At 42.9% G+C, this 17,524-nt stretch overlaps 1 protein-coding gene across 2 annotated transcripts in view; it reads right to left on the bottom strand.

The window, feature by feature from the left end:
* Positions 1 to 17,524, bottom strand: part of Lama4 (laminin subunit alpha 4) — a 146,732-nt gene that overhangs the window by 48,751 nt on the left and 80,457 nt on the right. For both annotated transcript variants that reach the window (XM_038340164.2, XM_038340165.2), the window contains exons 12-15: positions 13,534 to 13,650; positions 7,301 to 7,449; positions 3,330 to 3,471; positions 1,943 to 2,039 (exon numbers count right to left, since the gene is read on the bottom strand). In XM_038340164.2, the coding sequence (XP_038196092.1) occupies positions 1,943 to 2,039; positions 3,330 to 3,471; positions 7,301 to 7,449; positions 13,534 to 13,650 (505 nt within the window). The remainder of the gene's footprint in view (positions 1 to 1,942; positions 2,040 to 3,329; positions 3,472 to 7,300; positions 7,450 to 13,533; positions 13,651 to 17,524) is intronic.

The following is a 17,524-nucleotide window of genomic DNA, read 5'->3' as shown; positions in this document are numbered from 1 at the left end:
AATAGGCCCTGGACATGGTTCCCAAACTGGGGTTATTCTTGAGCAAATCCTAGCAGGTCATGAAGCTGTATCTTCTTATCTGAACAGAAGACCGGCTTTCCCAGTAGCTAGTGGTTTGGGTTTGAGTTTGGCTTACTTCTGAAGTGCCAGGAAATTTATACTACTTGACTAATAGCAACCTGGCTGCCTTGCTTCTTCTTCCTCAATTTCCTCCAGTGGCCACACAGGGCACGGTCACTTCTAGCAACCGTGTTGCAGGATTTTCTTACTGCTGTGTATAGTGCACACAGACAAGGTGGGCCTTACTGTTTTACGTCACCGAGTACAGTGTAACCAGGAACAAGCACTTACTCACCTCCTCTAGGTTTCTCAGCCTTCTAAGAGTGACTTAACATACCTTTTAGTGACAGTGAACCTCCCTTCCTATTTTTTGAAGTTTCTGTTTTCAGATATGGCAATATAAGAGCATTTTCAGCTTTTGGTTTGGGCCTGTGACTGTATTAAATGCTGCTTTTTTAAACTCTGTATCTGGGACTTGATAAAAATAAGAGGAGAATCTATTTGGGGCTAGGTAAGGATTGCTATATGCTGGCCCTCCCCACCCAAGAAACAAAAGCAATTCACAGATATGGCAGCACTTAGTTTTTAAAATTGCTGTTAACAGCTTAATTCCTGTCAGGTGGTGGTGGCACACGTCTTTAATACCAGCACTCGGGAGGTAGAGGCAGGTGGATCTCTATGAGTTTGAGGCCAGCCTGGTTTACAGAGCAAGTCTAGGACAGTCACACTGTTACACAGAGAAACCCTGTCTCAAAAAACAAAACAATACTTTACTAATACTTTACTGCTTATATTCCCAGTATTCTCATTAATTTCCAGAAAGCATATTCAGAATTAGTTCTATAAGACATTAATATGAATTATGTGATAAATTAGGACAGAAAAAAATTAAGAGTGTCCTTGTTACTTTTGTCTACCTAGAAAACACAAAAGAGCAGTTGCCTTGTGGTACTCAGCATTCAGAATATGAAAATCAAAGTGTGTTCATTTCTCTATATAATTCTTTTTTCAGAAGTGGACAAAAAGATAACACAAGGTTGACTTGAGATTAATTGTTTTGATAAGGTTTTAGGATGTTTTCTGTTTTGAACTTGGCTTGTTTTCAGGCAAGAGTTAGGAGTCAGCTAGGCAAGGGCTTTCCAACTCCCTAGTCAATGCTCAAATATCCTTAGGAATGAGGCCATCACCTCAGAAATGACAATCTTGGTCTATTCAGTTGTTAGTGGGAGTGACTCATGGGCTCTAAAGGGACTGTGGTGTTTAAATTGTGTCCTTCTCTGTTCCATTCTCAGAGTGCTGGCTTTCACAGTAGTGGGGAAAGCTTCTTTCTATGTGTCTGTTAGGGCTGTCCACAACCATCCACTGCCGTAAACAAGCTGTAGCAGAGCCGACCAACCCGATGGCTTGTGGTATCACAACATCCCAAGTGACTCTCATGGGCATGACATTTCCCATCATCCCAATTGAGATTCACAGGGATGACATTTCCCATCATCCTAATCGGCACTCACGGGGATGATATATGAAGTCATCCCAGTCAGCTCTCACAGTGGCGATGCCTTCCTTCACTGTAAAAATGTGAAGGTTTCTGGATTATGGGCAACATCGTTTTAGTGTTTAGTATATTGTATGCTTTTAACTCCTTGAATAATATATATTCAATATTATATTTCTATCAGTCAGCCCGTTTGATTAATATGAGTTTCTACCATATGTTGACTACATATATGTTTCCATGTAGTTTTCCACATGGAAGGGGGTTTTCAATCATAATTTTCTTTGAAATATCAAGTCTGCTGTTTTGCGACTTGATTCTAAAGAAATGGGTCTATGTTTGTCAAAGGTGCCATGTGGTAGGAGGAGGAAAAAATGAGCTACTTACTAGAATCGGCCTTTGCTTGCAGTTCTCTCGCTTGATTAAGAAGGTTGTCACTTTCATCCTTATGGTAAATGATCTGAGTGTCAATTCCGCTCACAGCCTACAAAACAAGCGGTCAGAGCAGGTAAAAACAGTTGGAGAAAAACCAGCTTTTCATGGTTTTTGGATGTAAGTGAAGTTATTTATCTGCTAAATGCCAAGCAAAATTCACACAGCTTTACTTCCATAGCTTAGAATCAAGAAGGAACACAGAGAGGAGCGAACAAGGTCTTGGCATTTCCAAAGTAAGTCCCCGCCCCCGCCCCAGGACAACTCAGCCAACTAGAAGAAGGCTTTGACCAAGGCTTGAACTAAGTGCTCTCATAAAGAAAGCACCAGATAAATAATTTTGAATTGAGAGGAAACTAGAAAAAGGGGGATGAATCCTAAGACATCTTCTCTATTAGAAGACGCTAGCCTAAAACTCTTTTTTTGGAGACTTTGGCAAAAAGGAAGAAGACATACCGAACAGTCAGCGAACAAAAACAGCATCTGCAAAGGAACTCTGATTTGTTAACGGCGCTCAGCTGATGAACTTGCAAACCCAAGTCTTATGGCACACGATGCTTGCTTCTTAGTGCTCCTGAACTTTCTGACATTTTAATTTTTCATTGAAAGGTCAGGGGTTAAGTGATGATGTTAGAAAACAAAGATATATATATATATATATATGTATGTATATACATATATATTCACACACATACACATGAAACACATTAATGTATATTGTACTATGTATAATGTGTTATGCATGTATGTTCTAACACATACACGCACACACAAAAGCAGAAGGGGACTGTTTAGTGAATGGGGGAGAAGAAAGTACAGTAGCAAATAAGAGCAAGGCATAATGACGTTTTTTGCATAAAAAACAAGAAAGACCATAGGAATCTGTTAATTAAAAAAAGAACTGAGACAATGGGACTGATCTAATGGGAGCTCACCAAGGCTAACTGGACTGGGACTAATGGAGCATGTGATCAAACCGGACTCTCTGAACATGGCTGACAAGGAGGGCTGACTGAGAAGCCAAGGACAATGACAATGGGTTTTGATTCTACTGCATGTAGTGGCTTTGTGGGAACCTAGTCTGTTTGGATCCTCACCTTCCTGGACCTGGATGGAGGTGGGAGGACCTTGGACTTCCCACAGGGCAGGGAACCCTGACTGCTCCTTGAACTGGAGAGGGAGGGGGAGGGGAAATGGGAGGAGGGAAAGGGAAATGGGAGGAGGGGAGGAGGTGAAAATGTGTAAAAATTATATAATTTAATAAAAAAAATTAAAAAAGAGAAGAAAAGCCAGAGTGAGTGAGGCCATAAACCAACAAACCCTGAGGTAAAGGAATACTCACATCATAAATCCGATCGGTGATATTCAGAGCAAGTTCTGCTGTTTCATTGGCTTCGCTGACATAATTGGCAATATTTTCGTAGACATTTGACGCATCCAAAGCCTTCTGCACCAGCCCGTTCATGTCTGAACTGTGCAAATTTCTGTTAATAAACGAAGTTGTCACTTTTGCTTCATACTTCCATAGGAAATGGGGTCACGCTCAGGTCATCTAGACACTTCTGTGATCACAGATGCCCTCCTTCCTGTTTCCTAAGCCACGTGTCCTGGGAGGTGTTCCTGAGTCTCCCTTCCTGGGGGCACATCATGTTTGCATTTGTCTGCCTGTGCTGCTCCCAACATCTCATCCCATCTGGCTTCACAGCAGCTGGTGCCAAGCAACAACTGCTGAAAAAAGGTAATGATGATTTAGTAAGAGTCCCCGTTCCTCTTCCTGCAAGGATGGAGGGACCCACAGATGTGAGCCTGTTCCACCTTGACTGGAGGTCAGAGAGTTTGTGTTTCTTTTTGCTCTTTCAAAGTTGTTGACAACAGGTGTGGCTACACACCCTGACCTAGGGTGTGGTTACTTGGGTTTTAGACATTAAGATGGCCTATAGAGGCCATCCTGACCAAAGGTCAGAGAATTCAAGCCTATTCCTGCTCCTTCATTTTCAAAAAGGAGGTTTGACACAGGGAGTGGCTGCCTACAGGACACTTGGTCTAGGGTGGATCCTGCCCAAAACATCAAATGCTTTACTCGGGAAATAATGTCTCAATGTCTCAAGGATTGACTGGCTGTCCTTTGTGTCATGCTAAAGCAGTCTTTGCCTTCTTCTCCCACTTCTGTACTGGGGTATAAAAGCGTATGGAGATTAACAATGGGTGAATTCAGTATTCCATATCCACTGAGTTGCCTCCACCTGTACTGTTGTATGTCTCTGTATTTCTTTCACATCTCTTTTTCTCCTACGTAACATTTCTAATCCACACACACACCTACCCTGGAATGTATGAACCTGTTGTGACTGGACCGTGTCAGAAGTCACCCCAAAATGTGGCTTACAACACAAGGGTTTATTTAAATCATGCAGGTCAGACAAAGGCCTGAAGCATGTGCCTCGGCCTACTGCTTACCAAGTGGTTACTCTTTATAACAGAGATCCAGCCCCACAGAGAGGGTACAGAGGTTCCAGACCACACACACTGGTTTGCTAAGGTTAGCCTGATTCCTCAGGCAGCCCCAACTCAGTCTAGCCTCCCCTCTGCCCTGAAACACCATGTTCTCTGCATTATCTCTTCCTAGCTTGGGTAAGAATCATGGACCATCTACCAAGAACCTACCATAGATGGGGTGTTCCCGCATACAATGGCTCATAACCACACATCTAAGGATTCACCCTAGGAATAACAAAAATCAGCTATGTAATGACTAGTATCCCATGCATCTCTTGAACTTTAGGATTTACTGTTATACTGTTTCTGAACTGGACTCAGAAACTATGTGTGACATTTAGTTTCCTGACCAATCTCTCTCTCTTTCTCTCTCTCTTTCTCTCTCTTTCTCTTTCTCTCTCTCTTTCTCAGGGTCTCTTTACATAGTCCTGGCAGTTCTGGAACTCACTATGTAGAGGAGGCTGACCTTGAACTTGAACTCAGCCTGCCTCTGCCTTCTGGGTGCCAGGATTAAAGGCCTGTACTGCCATGCCTGGCTAACCAATACTTCTTTATCCTTTATTATACATCTCCATGCCCATTTCCATGGCTCACCCTAAATCTTTAGCGTTTTCCTCACTCTCAGCTCCATCAGCTTCTTGTTTCCTCTCAGTCTCGAGCACCTCCGTCTTGTATCACTTGGTTCATCAATACCTTGCCGACAATGACTGCCTGTGCCCACACTGCTGGACACTGCAGCTCCTACCCGGGTCTTCTCCCATCACAGAACCGATGAGCACAATCAACTCTTTCTTAGCCTCCTCCATCTGGCCCAGGCCCAGTTTGCTCTCAGGCTGAGCAACTTCCTCCGTGCTTCCCCAGCTACTTCTCTCTTTGTTTACATCCATCACTAGCCAAGTTGCCCAGTAGCAGGGCTGACTCCCCACCAACCCCCATGGGTACAGTAGGGATCTATTAAAAATGTTTCATTTGAATTTTTAAAATCAGCAGGAAAAAAATGAAGACAATAAAATGATCTTGTCTCCATTATATTGTGATCATGACACAGAGCTTAATTTTGATGGAGAGAAGGATCTGACATGGTAAGAGTGTTGTAAGAGGGGGGGCGATTCCCTTCCAAATGCGCTCTGCTGTTCCTCCCCGGGACCTGTTCTTAGAAATGGTTCCAAGAATAAACTCTGAAGAAAGTAGACAAGCAAAAGGACATCATGCCTGTAATCCCAGCACTCAACAGGCAAAGGCAGGAGAGTTTCAGGCCAGCCTCGCTGCAGAGTGAGACCCCAAGGTCTTGTACGAGAAACCAAAACAAACAAATACAAAGAAGCACCTAGAATGCACTGAGCTCTGGATTTGATCCCCAGCAATGCCTAAAACAGCACAGCAGCCCTCTCCTGTGATTCCATCCCAGCCCTGGGAAGGGAGAGCAGGAGGATCAGAAGTTCAAGGTCAGCCTTAGCTATACAGAGTTGGAAGCCAGTCTGGGTTTTAAGATACTTCGTAACAAAACAAACCAACGTAAGCTGCTCCTTAGCAGGCAAAAAGGTAAAGGAAAAAAGTGAGTACACCAGACAGATGTTGAGGAATTTTCAGCCTTTACATTTTGAGGGGGAAAGAGTTACAAATTTTGAAAATGTCCGAGAATGGATTGAGTCAGAAACATGACGTCAGGGTGACTGATACTTGTGGCTGGGGAGCAAGTGAGAAGCACAACAGCTTCTGTGGAACCCTGCTTGACGCCACTGCAGAATGGCATTTAGAGACGGGTGCTGTGTGCACCCGCCAGTTGAACGTGGTTCCTGGAAAAATGAAGGAACAATGAGAGAGCCAGAGGGTGTCTGGAAACTAATAACTGACTAAAAACTAGCATTTGATCTAAGTCCCTTTTACTGCTTTCATAAAAGGCACATTTCCTAAGGGCACAGCACCAAAACTGAATAACTGTAACACAGCAGCACTGCCAATTCTACAGACTTCCATATTATGTCCCCTCCTCCCCTTCTTTCTTCTCTTTTTCTTCCTCCCTCTCTCCTTTTCCTCTTCCCTTTCCCCTCCCCTTCTTCCCCCTTCCTTCCTCTCTTATTCCTTAAGCTTCCCTTACTCAGTCTGGAAGGATGTTTGAAACTTTCGGTGAAGAGGAGGAGAAGATGGCGTGTGTTTGGAATAGACGTTAATCTCCGGTCTTTACCGCCCACCTTTCCAGGCATGTGGTCTCTGTAACGATCTCATTATTTGCCTATTTCAGGGTCATGAATCCAATTCCAACCTTTCGGTACATGTCAGTTAACATTAACTGAGTGCCCAGAGGATGTGTGACTCTTTTCTAGGGGCTGTGAAGGAAATTGCCAATTGATTTTTCTCTTAACTCGAGTTAAATCAAACATTTCCAGCTGGGCACTGCAGAAAGCCGAGTATTTACTAGACAGTTCTATTGCTAACTCCCAACCAGCATAGATTATGATATTTGGGTATGGAAAGTAAATGTTGCCTATGAAATGAGCGGTGAAGATAGCAGAATTAGACATTGTGAAGGGGTTTGACTTCTTGCCCCCGGCATCCTACTAATAATTGTGAGACAGACTTCACTTGCACCCTTGCCTCAAAGACTAAAACAAAACATGTCTCCCAAAATAATTGCAAAAAAATGGTGATTGTCTCTGAGGGAACAGTTAACAAGCAAATCAGCAACCAAACAGAGTTGCTCCCATCTCCCGGCCCCCAACCTACTTGCTTTGTCCTAGAGACTCTGGAGTGGACACTGAACACAAACGGCTCCTCCAGACCGTGTAAATACTTGCATTTCTGAACCTCTGACGTTACCTGCTCAGCTCCTCAGCTTCTTGTTGAAGGTTGGACGCATGGTCCATGGCTTCTTGGACTAAGTCTTGACTGAGGTTACTTAGATTGGAGCGTTTTCCTTGTAGCTCATTTGTGGCTCCATCTATTTCTGCATAAATTCCGGATGCATTCTAAAGACAAACAAATTAAGAGTCTTGAGTTTAGAGAAATACAGAACAATTCCCCCAGATAACAACAACATTGGTCATTTTCTTTCTTGTCAACTTCAGGCCTTCATTACTGTAAGGAGGATTTGCCTAATCCTGCACCTTCCCCCCTTTCTCTATGGAGTGCTTCCTCATCATTCAGACATGCTCTATTTCCTTTCCAAAACAAAAACTAAACCTACAGCTTCCGTTACCCATACACCCTGTTAGTGCTCCACCTTTCAATTCCCTTTATAGCAAACCTCTCTGGGGAATCTACCAGTAGGAAGCCTTGCTTTCCAGTATCCAATTTCTAAACATGTTGGAAAATACATAAATAAATAAATAAATAAACACAGAGACCAAACATGTTACCTCATTTCTGTGCAGCTGAGGGGAAAGTATGCCTTCAGTCTCAGTCAGCTGGTAACTGGTACTCAGCCCTAGAAGTACAGTTAGTCTACCTGGTCAGGCTGTGTGACTATTAGGGGCCCTTGTGCCCAAAGAGCTTCCTTACCGAATAACACAAGGAAATAAATCATCTGCCCAAAGCTTCTATCCAAGAAGAGGGTGGAGTTGAGCAGGGCCTGTACAGTTCTTCCTAAATTGACCAATAAAGCAAATCTCCCCTTTTCACAGGGCCCAGTGAGGAGAGGGATAGGCAAGGTTTGCCTGTGTGGCCAGTGTTTCCCTATGAGCTGAGTCTTTCTTGCTTTTTACACTTTTCTATCATTTCAGGAAAGGTGATGATTACGGCATGGTCCTTCCCAGAATCAGCCCATTGCTTTTTCCCTGGTAGCTCCCTTTTTGTCTGGTTCATCTTTCTCTGCTGATTTAATCACATTTTTCTCTACTAGATCTCACAGACCAACCTTGTCTAACAGGTTGTGTGTGTGTGTGTGTGTGTGTGTGTGTGTGTGTACACGCTGTTTCTCTGATCCGAGCTAGCTTTCCTTTCTTTCAGAACCCACTTGGAGCTCCACTCATCCATCTGAATTCAGCTCAAGTATTGCTACCATTCTGTAGCAGCTCCTGACTTCTTGGGTGAGCTCGTGTTTCCACAGGTCTCTTATCTACTGTAATTACTGTACATGATTATTCACCCATATTATAAACCCTTACTTGATATTACACACTCAGGAATCAGGAGCTGAGATGAATTTGGTTTGATTTCTCTAGACTCCAGCAGTTTCTAACCACACAAGATTTATTTCTTAGAGGCTATATTAAGCCTTTAGCCATTTGGCTGGTCATATTGCTTTGAATTATATAAACAGAAAAAAATACCACAGGCATTCCATCTTTGCTCATTATCTCATTATTCCTTCAACAAATGTCCACTGTGCTCCTAGTGCCCGCCCATCACTCTTGAAGAGAAGACCACACAGTTGCTTCCTTCAAGGGCTGGCTGCAGTTGGGAATTGGGGGCACAGACAGCAATGATCACTTAAGTGGGTAAACTAATTTTAGAAAGCTAAAGACATTTTGAAGAAACTGCAATGTGTAGGATGGGGTGGGTAGAGGCTGGGGTCACAGGGACTTTTTGGATTAAGTTGTCACAAAGATGTGAGTCATTTAAAGATCTAGAGACAGTAGATGTAAAGGCCTTGTGTGAGGACTATGAACATTGTTTAGCATCTGTGAAAATGAGAGTTTGCTGAGCTGCTGAGTAGCCAGTGAAGAAGACAGCAAGTTAAAGCAATCAGGCAGGGGGGTGAGCGGGTGGAGTGGTGCCTCCTGGGTCATGGTGCAATGCGCTTCTGTGTCACTAGAAGTTCACCAGGAGAAACAATAGAGTCCAATTATGTTTCAAAGTGATTCTTCTGGTAAGGGCTTGGGAATGCATCTAGAAGGGCTCCAGCGGTGGCAAATGCAGCTGTTAGCGGCTTTCTTTGCCACTTTGCATGGGGCAGCAGGTGGCTAGAACGGAAGGGTTTAAACTTTGCCACTTTTACACCTAAATCTAGGTTTCAGTTCTCGGAGAGGGTCAAAACAGGTTTCTCTCGGAACAAAGGACCATTCGTCAACAAGATCCTTATTTAGGGACAAGGGAGAGAGCAAGCCTGAGTGAGTCCCACAGTTTCTCAAAGACAAATCCTGCATCCTTCTTCTGAGTCATGTCCAGACTTGGCCAAACTTGTTTAAGTGTGTCCAAAAATGGTAAAACTCAACCTCAGTCAATTAAAAATATACTAGTGTGACTGTTGCTTGCTTGACCAATTATGTTTGAGATGACCTAACTGTTCCTGAAATTATCCAAACTGTGGTTAAAAGAAGCCTGTATGTTCCTTTCAGGGTGGTCGCCATTTTGTACAGGTGTCGACCCCTGCATGTTGGTCTAGTAATAAATGCTCTTTGTTCTTACATACTATTGAGTCTGTGATCTTCCTTCAGAGTTGACAGAAACGGAGGGAGGCAGCAGAGAAGAGAAAGAGGCCAGAAGCTAGGGTTCATTTCGGATCGAGGGCCAACATGTCTTGTCAAAAAGTCACCCAAAGAAAGGAGAACTCAGGCATGGTTTGGGATTTTGGATTTGAGCAGGTGGGTAGTGCCATTTTCTGAGATGTGGGCAGCGGGGTGGGAGGAGGGATCAGTTTTAATTCAGAATATGTGAGCTTTGATTTGCTTATTATACAGCAGATGAAATTCTAATTTTGTAACACAAAATGCTGCCTTCTGACTTGTAATGTTCAATAAGCATTTGTCTACAAGGGTTTGGACAGTGGGGTCAGACACGGTGCTGTAAACTATAGAATCATCTGTATAATTATTCTCTAAAACCATCAGAGCCCATGACGTCAGCTAGGAGAGACTAGGGTGAAAAAGAGGGCTCTATACTGAATGCTAAGTCACTCATTCTCCAGAGCAGAGACCAGAGCAGCTCAGAGCCAGGTCCAGCTCAAAGCCTTTTTTACGCAGCCCTGAGTTAAGAATGTATTTCTCGCTTTCGAAGGGTTGTTCAGCAATAGCAAAGAGAGCTGCACCACTGGAGAATCCTGGAATCCTATGCAGAGTGGATGGAGCCAGGAGATAGGAGAGGGGCGGGGGGTCTGGGAGGCAAATCACAGCTGTGACTTGAGACATTATTTTCCCTAGGATGCTGAACAGAGTAACCGGCAAAGATTAGAGGCAAAGATTAGAGAGGCTTGAAGATTTTTTTTTTTAAAAAAAAACAAACCAACAATCGTTCTTTCAAAGGGAAGTTTTCTTTCTTTGTGCGTGCGTTTAAGAGCTAGGAGATGCTAGGGTTAGTAGGGATTCAACAAAGCTAAGAATTGGGTGCTAAAGGAGACTGGAGAACAAAAGCCCTGTGACCATGTTTCTAGGGCTTGGGAGAAAGGTGCAGGAGGATCAACACTCCAGAGTGGCCCTGGAAGCAGGTGGGCTGGCAGACTGAAGGAAGAGAGGTGTGTGTGGGGGGTTCTGTTTGTTTTCAGTTTTCCAGTGCTATAGGAAGCAAAGGCACCATCCAGAGCTGATGGGAGGGAGGCAGTGAAGAACTCCAGCAGGCCTCAGCCCGGCAGACATGGTGCTAACAGGTTTTGCTTTGCTAAAAACCATTAGATTGCATTCCTAAAGCTAACCTCAACGTCCATGCCACTGACTCATTCCTGGGATAAAACAACAAGGTCCAAAAATCAAAATTCATTATTTGGCTACAGGATTTACCAGCTCACCCTAGCACAGACTCACTGTTTTTCTCCTTAAAAACCTACTCCTGCAGAAAAATGCTTGGTGCTTGTTGTTTGTTGCTGCTGCTGCTGCTGCTTGCTGTCTGCCTTTGCAGGCCACTCCCTAACCCAGGTAGTAAATCTCCTTTGTGTTGATATTTTGATGTCTAGATTTGTCCTGTATTGACTCTGAAGGGGGCAACCTCTCTTCCAGCCAGCCAGGTTTCTCTCTCTCTCTCTCTCTCTCTCTCTCTCTCTCTCTCTCTCTCTCTCTCTCTCTTTCTCTCCCCCTCCCTCCCCTCCCTCCTTCCCCCTCTGTCTCTTCCTTCCTTCCTTTCTTTTTTTTGTTGTTGTCATGAATTTTGAGACAGGGTTTCTTTCTTTAGCTTTGGAGCCTGTCCTGGAACTAGCTCTGTTGACCAGGCTGGCTGGAACTCACAGAGATCCGCCTGCCTCTACCTTCTGAGTGCTGGGATTAAAGACATGCACCACCACCACCGGGCCATACAGACAGGTTTCTTACAGGTCACATTCAGTTGCTCTGGTGCAGCTGTGATACTGGGAGCCCAGGGTTAGTATTTGTATGTAAATAACCAGGAAGAAGTATATTTGGGAGCTCAAGGTATTTTCCAGGCATAATTAGACTGACCATTTCAGCTGGTCAAGAAGGGAAGAAAGGAAGTAGAGGTACAGGACTAAGGAGGAAGGAGGGGCTGATGTGGTTGGAGAATTGTTGACCTGGGTGCTCTAGACTGAGATCGAAGACAGCACTTAACAAGGGAAGGTTTCAGATGGATTTAGGAGAAGGTAAGGTCATGGATGGCAAGATTGGCCCTACAAGGGACAACAGAGGTGGGCTGGAGGAAAAGATTGAAGTTAAAACAATATGGGGGACAGAGTTGGTGGATCCATCCTCATGGATTTTGATATCACTAGGAGTAATGATAGGAGCTAGGCTGGAGAAAGCAGGGTCTTAGGGACTTCAGTAGCTCAAGAAGAATGACGTGGTGACCAGGTTGTTTTCGTCTGATGTTCTTCAAAGGTTAAAAAACAATCAAGTGGAGTCATTTATTTCAAGGTAGTTTCATTCATTGAATCTCATTAGAAAATTTATCTTTAAAAATATGGAGCTACATTCGTACTTTTAATTGATTTTACTATGAGCATATGCCATCAAAGCTGCTAGCCGCGTGTGGCTCTTGAGGGTCTGAAATGCAGTGGATTCAAATGGAGTTGAATTTGTATGGCACTCTTTAGGCTTAACTACGGCATTTTCATATATATATGCTCCTCGATTTTTCTTCTTGTTTGTCGTCCTCCCCTACCACCCTCCTTTGTGATTCTGTCTGTCTCTGGTTGGCTGCCTTCCTTCCCTCAGTCCACTCTACTTTCTTAGAACATGTATTCCAGTATTCCACAGTTCCCCCTCCTTTCAGATCTCCTCCTCTCCTCTCACAATCCCCTTTCTATACACACACGCACGCGCGTGCGCGCGCGCGCGCGCACACACACACACACACACACACACACACACACACATTTTGTTTCCACAAATGAGAGAAAGCATCTGGCACTGTCTCTCTGAGCCTGACTTATTCTCTCTGACACGATGGTCTCTGGTTCTAGTTATTCTCTTGCAACCATCATGACCTCAGTTTTGGTAGATGTCTAGGTTGGCTTCATTTCTCATCCCTTGTGAATAATTTGGGATGTGCAAGGATCTCTGAGGTATGTTGACTTAGTCCTTCATTTTTACACCAAAGAGTGGGATATCTGGGCCATATGGCCGTTCTACTCCATAGTGGCTGTAAAAGGCTACATTCCCAATCTGCAGCGAATAAAGGTGCATCTTTCCTGACATTTGGCCAGCATTTGTTTTCTTGATGCCATTTCGTTTGGCATGAGATGGATTCTCTAAGTGGTTTTAATTTGCATTTCCTGATAGTTGAGAAAGCTGAACACTCTTTCCCAAATATTTATTGACTGTGTGTGTATTTTTTTTGAGGATTGTATATTCAGTTCATTAGTTTATTTATTGACTGAACGATTTGGTTTGTTAAATAGCTTCCTAGACAAAGGAAGGAACTATGGCCTATTTTTAATACTTTTAATAGATTTTACCGTGACTACTTGCCACCAAAGCTGCTAGTCACATGTGACTCTTGAGGGTTTGAAATGCAGTTGATTCAGATGGAGTTGAATTTCTAACTTTATGAAATTAAAATTTAAGTAGCTGTGTGTGTTAGTAGCCGCTGTATAACACAAGAAACTAGAGATTCTCATCATCTGATATTATTTTAAATCTTACTAGTTTGAATTGAGTTGGATTACTCTGGCACTTAGCTGCTGTGCAAAATTGCTCTAAAGGCAAACCTGAACAATCCAGGCATTTCCTTACCTTTATTATCTCATCAAGCTCCTCAAGAGTCTGCCGAGGGACCATCAGAGAGTCTGCAGACATACTCAGAGAGGTGCTCACGACTTCCATCTGCTCCTTCACTTTCTCATATTGTTTCTGAGGGAAGGAAGAACAAGAGAGGGAGGATGTGACTGGACACTATATAAACAAACTGAAGACAAAAACCCCAGGATCCTATCACTGGCTACAGAAAAGGCCTTTCACAAAATCTAACACCCATTCATGATAAAAGTCATGGAGCAATTAGGGTGACAGGGGACATAGCTCAACATAATAAAGGCAGTTTGCAGCAAGCCAGTAGCCAATATCAGCTTAAATGGAAACTCAAAGTAATTCCACTAAAACCAGGAACAAGATAAGGTTGTCCAATTTCTCCATACATATTCAATATGGCACTTGAAGTCTTAGCTGGAGCAATAGGACAACTGAAGGAGACCAAGGGGGTATGAATTAGAAAGGAAGAAGTCAAAGTATCTTTATTTGCAGACGATCTGATAGTATACATAAGTGACCTATAAATCCACTGGGAGACTTCTACAGCTGATAAGCACTTTTAGCAAAGCAGCTGGGTAAGAAATTAACTCGTGAAAATCAATAGCCCTCCTATACAAATGAAAAATGGACTAAAAATGGAATCAGGGAAACAACGCCTCTCACAATAACCTCAAATGATGCAGAGTATCTTGGGGTACCTCCTACCAAACAAGTGAAAGACTTGTGAAAGACTTATATGACAAATAAGGCTTTAAGAAATTGAAGCAGATATCTTCCATGCTCATGGATCAGTAAGATTAATAAAGCAAAAAATAACCATCCTACCAAGAGCAATCTACAGATTTAGTGCCATCCCCATCAAATTTTAACTCAGTTTTTCATAGATCTTGAAAGGACAATTTTTAGCTTACTATGAAAATAACAGACACAAAGACACACACACACACACACACACACACACACCCCACACACACCTAGGATAGCTAATAATAAAAGAACTATTGGAAGTATCAGTGTCCTTGACCTTGAATTGTTCTACAGAGTAATAAGAACAGATGGAGTGACTGGAAAGGGAGGACCAAGTGGGGCGTGGAAGGATGGAGAGGATGAGAGAGGGGATATGGAAAGAAACAGCTGAAAGTAAGAGCAATATGAGGGGTTAGCATAGAAGCCTAATATAGTAGAAGATCCCTAACATACAGACAGACAGACAGATCGAAACAAACACACACATATATGAAAGTGATCTAAATGAAACTGTCAAATAATGAGAGAGCCAGAGCCACAACTAGACATTTCTTGTCACCAAGTGAAACTTTCAGTATCAGGAATGGGTTACATTTAATTAATGTAGGCCAAAGGGGCCCCATAAAAAACCCCAAACAACCCATGTTGTTTCCAAGACTATAGGTGGCTCCCACAAACCAATTGGAAGGTCCTTTTCTTTTGTTGAACACAATACCCATATGACTCACTGAACATAGAGAAATTGAGCTGATGTGTACTTAGAGCCTTCACCCCTACATGCTAGAGTTTTTGGTGTAGGAAGGTACTCTGCACACCACCAAAAGAGAAACACAAAACCAACCCAGCCATAAAACCTGTAATATATAATGATCTCTTACCTTCAAGGTTTGCTAATGCAATGGTGATACAAAGTTTGTGGAAGTAATCAGCTAATATGTTCTTTGACTTAAGGTCCACTCTATGAGATGGAACCCATATCTTACTGCTTGGGTGATCAAAACACCAAGGCTAGACAGCCCAGAGACCTAGACTAAACCAAACACTACTGTTCTACTAAAAGAACATAGCAAGAACATGACTCCCAATGACATTCTGCTATATTCACATCTCAGTGACTTGCTCAGACATTATTAGAGAAACTTCCTCCTGCAGCAGATGGGAACAAATACAGAAGTACACCGCTAGACATCATACAAAGTGTGAGAGACCTTGGAATACTCAGTCCTAAGTAGGATGTTTCTATCAAATCCCTCTCTGCCAGGGCTCATGAAATCCTAAGGAAGAGGAAGCAGGAAGAGTATAAGAGCCGGAGGGGATGGAGGACACCAAGAAACCAAACCCTCTAAATCAACATACTCTACCCACACTCGAGTTCACAGAGACTTAGGCAGCATGCAAGGGGGCTGTAATGTTTTGTATCAGATGGGCTTCCAGAGCTGAAAGGAGAAATGGACACATGCCCCAATAGGGAAGCCGTCTCCAATTGATAGCGACTTGCAATTGAAAATTTAGTTTTCTCCAAGGGAGTCTCACTGGGGAAACAAACAACTCTTAAGGGTAGGCTGTATGCCCAGCAGTAAGTAGGTGGACAACAGGGTGAACCCACAAGTATTAGGCAGGAATGTGCAGCCGACGGATCTATTAGACTAATCCATGGGTGTATGGACACTCCATATGGAGAACCCTTGTGTGCAGAGCTGAGGAAAAGCCTGTGTTTTGGATAAGTCACTGCCAATCCTGTAGAAATTTGGGAAATCATGATGTTCTCCCTTCTGTAATATCCCAGCAGTGTATAAACATGACTTTTCCTGTAGGGCAGTCGGATATCCCTCCACCCCCCAAACACACACTGTGAAGATCTGGGGTGAAAGCATTCACTCAGTCAAACCTTTGTTCTCATAGATGAAATCTACATAAAACTAGTCCCTCATAACTGTCTTTATTGACAAGACTCCTTGATAAGAAAGGAGTCCCGGATAGGAGGCATTAAATAGAGAGGCGGTATGTCTGCTCTAACAGTAGACTCAGGAAGGTATGATCTACTGTTTTCTGCTCTGACTTAACAAGCTACTAATATTCTGTATTACCCTTCACCTCAGTCTCCATTTATAGCCCAGAAAATTAACTGCTTATACAGGAAAAAGACCTGAGCTGCTAAAACTAGCTTCAGAGAGAAAAATTCTCACAAAACATTACATGCCCTGATGGAGTAAAAAAAAAGCAAAGTTCCCAAAAGAGATTTCCTTGGCTCAACCAGCTAGACGTTAATGCAAATCAGGCATTAACCTCCCTCCCAGGCCCTTGCTATGGCTACCAATGCTGTGTTCCGAACCATGCCCCCTCTGAGATGTAAGGCGCCTTCTTGCCAAATCCACTGTTTTTTTGCTTGTTTGTTTTGGTGTTTGTGTGTGTGTGTGTGTGTGTGTGTGTGTGTGTGTGATTCTGTGAAATGCATGTTTGATACTGCTGTTGCCTATGGAATTGCTAACTTGTCTGTATGCCTATATAAACTGAAAACGTTGTGGAGAATGTCCATTTGCTTATTCTTCCCCTTCCTTCTTTTCTTTTTACCCCAAGAAATAAAGAAACATGCAGGAGGAATATGCTCCAGTTAGACAGTTTGTACTACTCCTCAGATCCAATTAGCCAGGTTTTTGCCTGCTATTGTGAATCTTAGCTGGACCCTGAGAAGTTTAATTGGGCTTAACCCCAAAATAAAACTTGATAGGACAACAAAAAACAAACTCCATGGAATCTTTGGCGGTTCCATGTCTTATAATGTTATATCAGAGTATCTTCTTTTTAAAATATTTTAGACTTATTTTCTATTTTCATATATACCCCCCCTCTCTCTGTTGCCCTACAGGTTCTCTCTCTCTCTGTGTGCGTTTTTGTGTGTGTATATATATATTTTTTCCAGTTTAGTGGGTTTATGGGATCCCAGTGTGAATGAATAGGTTTCTGCAGCTATAACTATTTAATTTATTGGGCTCTTGTCTTTCTGTTTTTTTTTGTTCTATTCTCATGTGTTAGTTTTTATCTTATTACATATTATTTTATTTTATTGTAAATTAATAAAATGTTTAGAAGCCTGTTTGTTTTCTAAGGAGAGACAGAAAGGGGGGATGCTGTGGAATAGTTCTTTTATACACCATGAAAATGTGTTGCTCTCACTGTTAATAAAAAGCTGATTCGCCTATAGCTGGGCAGGAACAGATTGGGTGGGAGA

Source organism: Arvicola amphibius, chromosome 8, assembly GCF_903992535.2.
Source record: "Arvicola amphibius chromosome 8, mArvAmp1.2, whole genome shotgun sequence".
NCBI classification, from domain to species: domain Eukaryota; kingdom Metazoa; phylum Chordata; class Mammalia; order Rodentia; family Cricetidae; genus Arvicola; species Arvicola amphibius.
Note: the sequence above shows the minus strand (reverse complement) of the source record. Positions and strands in the feature narration are given on the sequence as shown.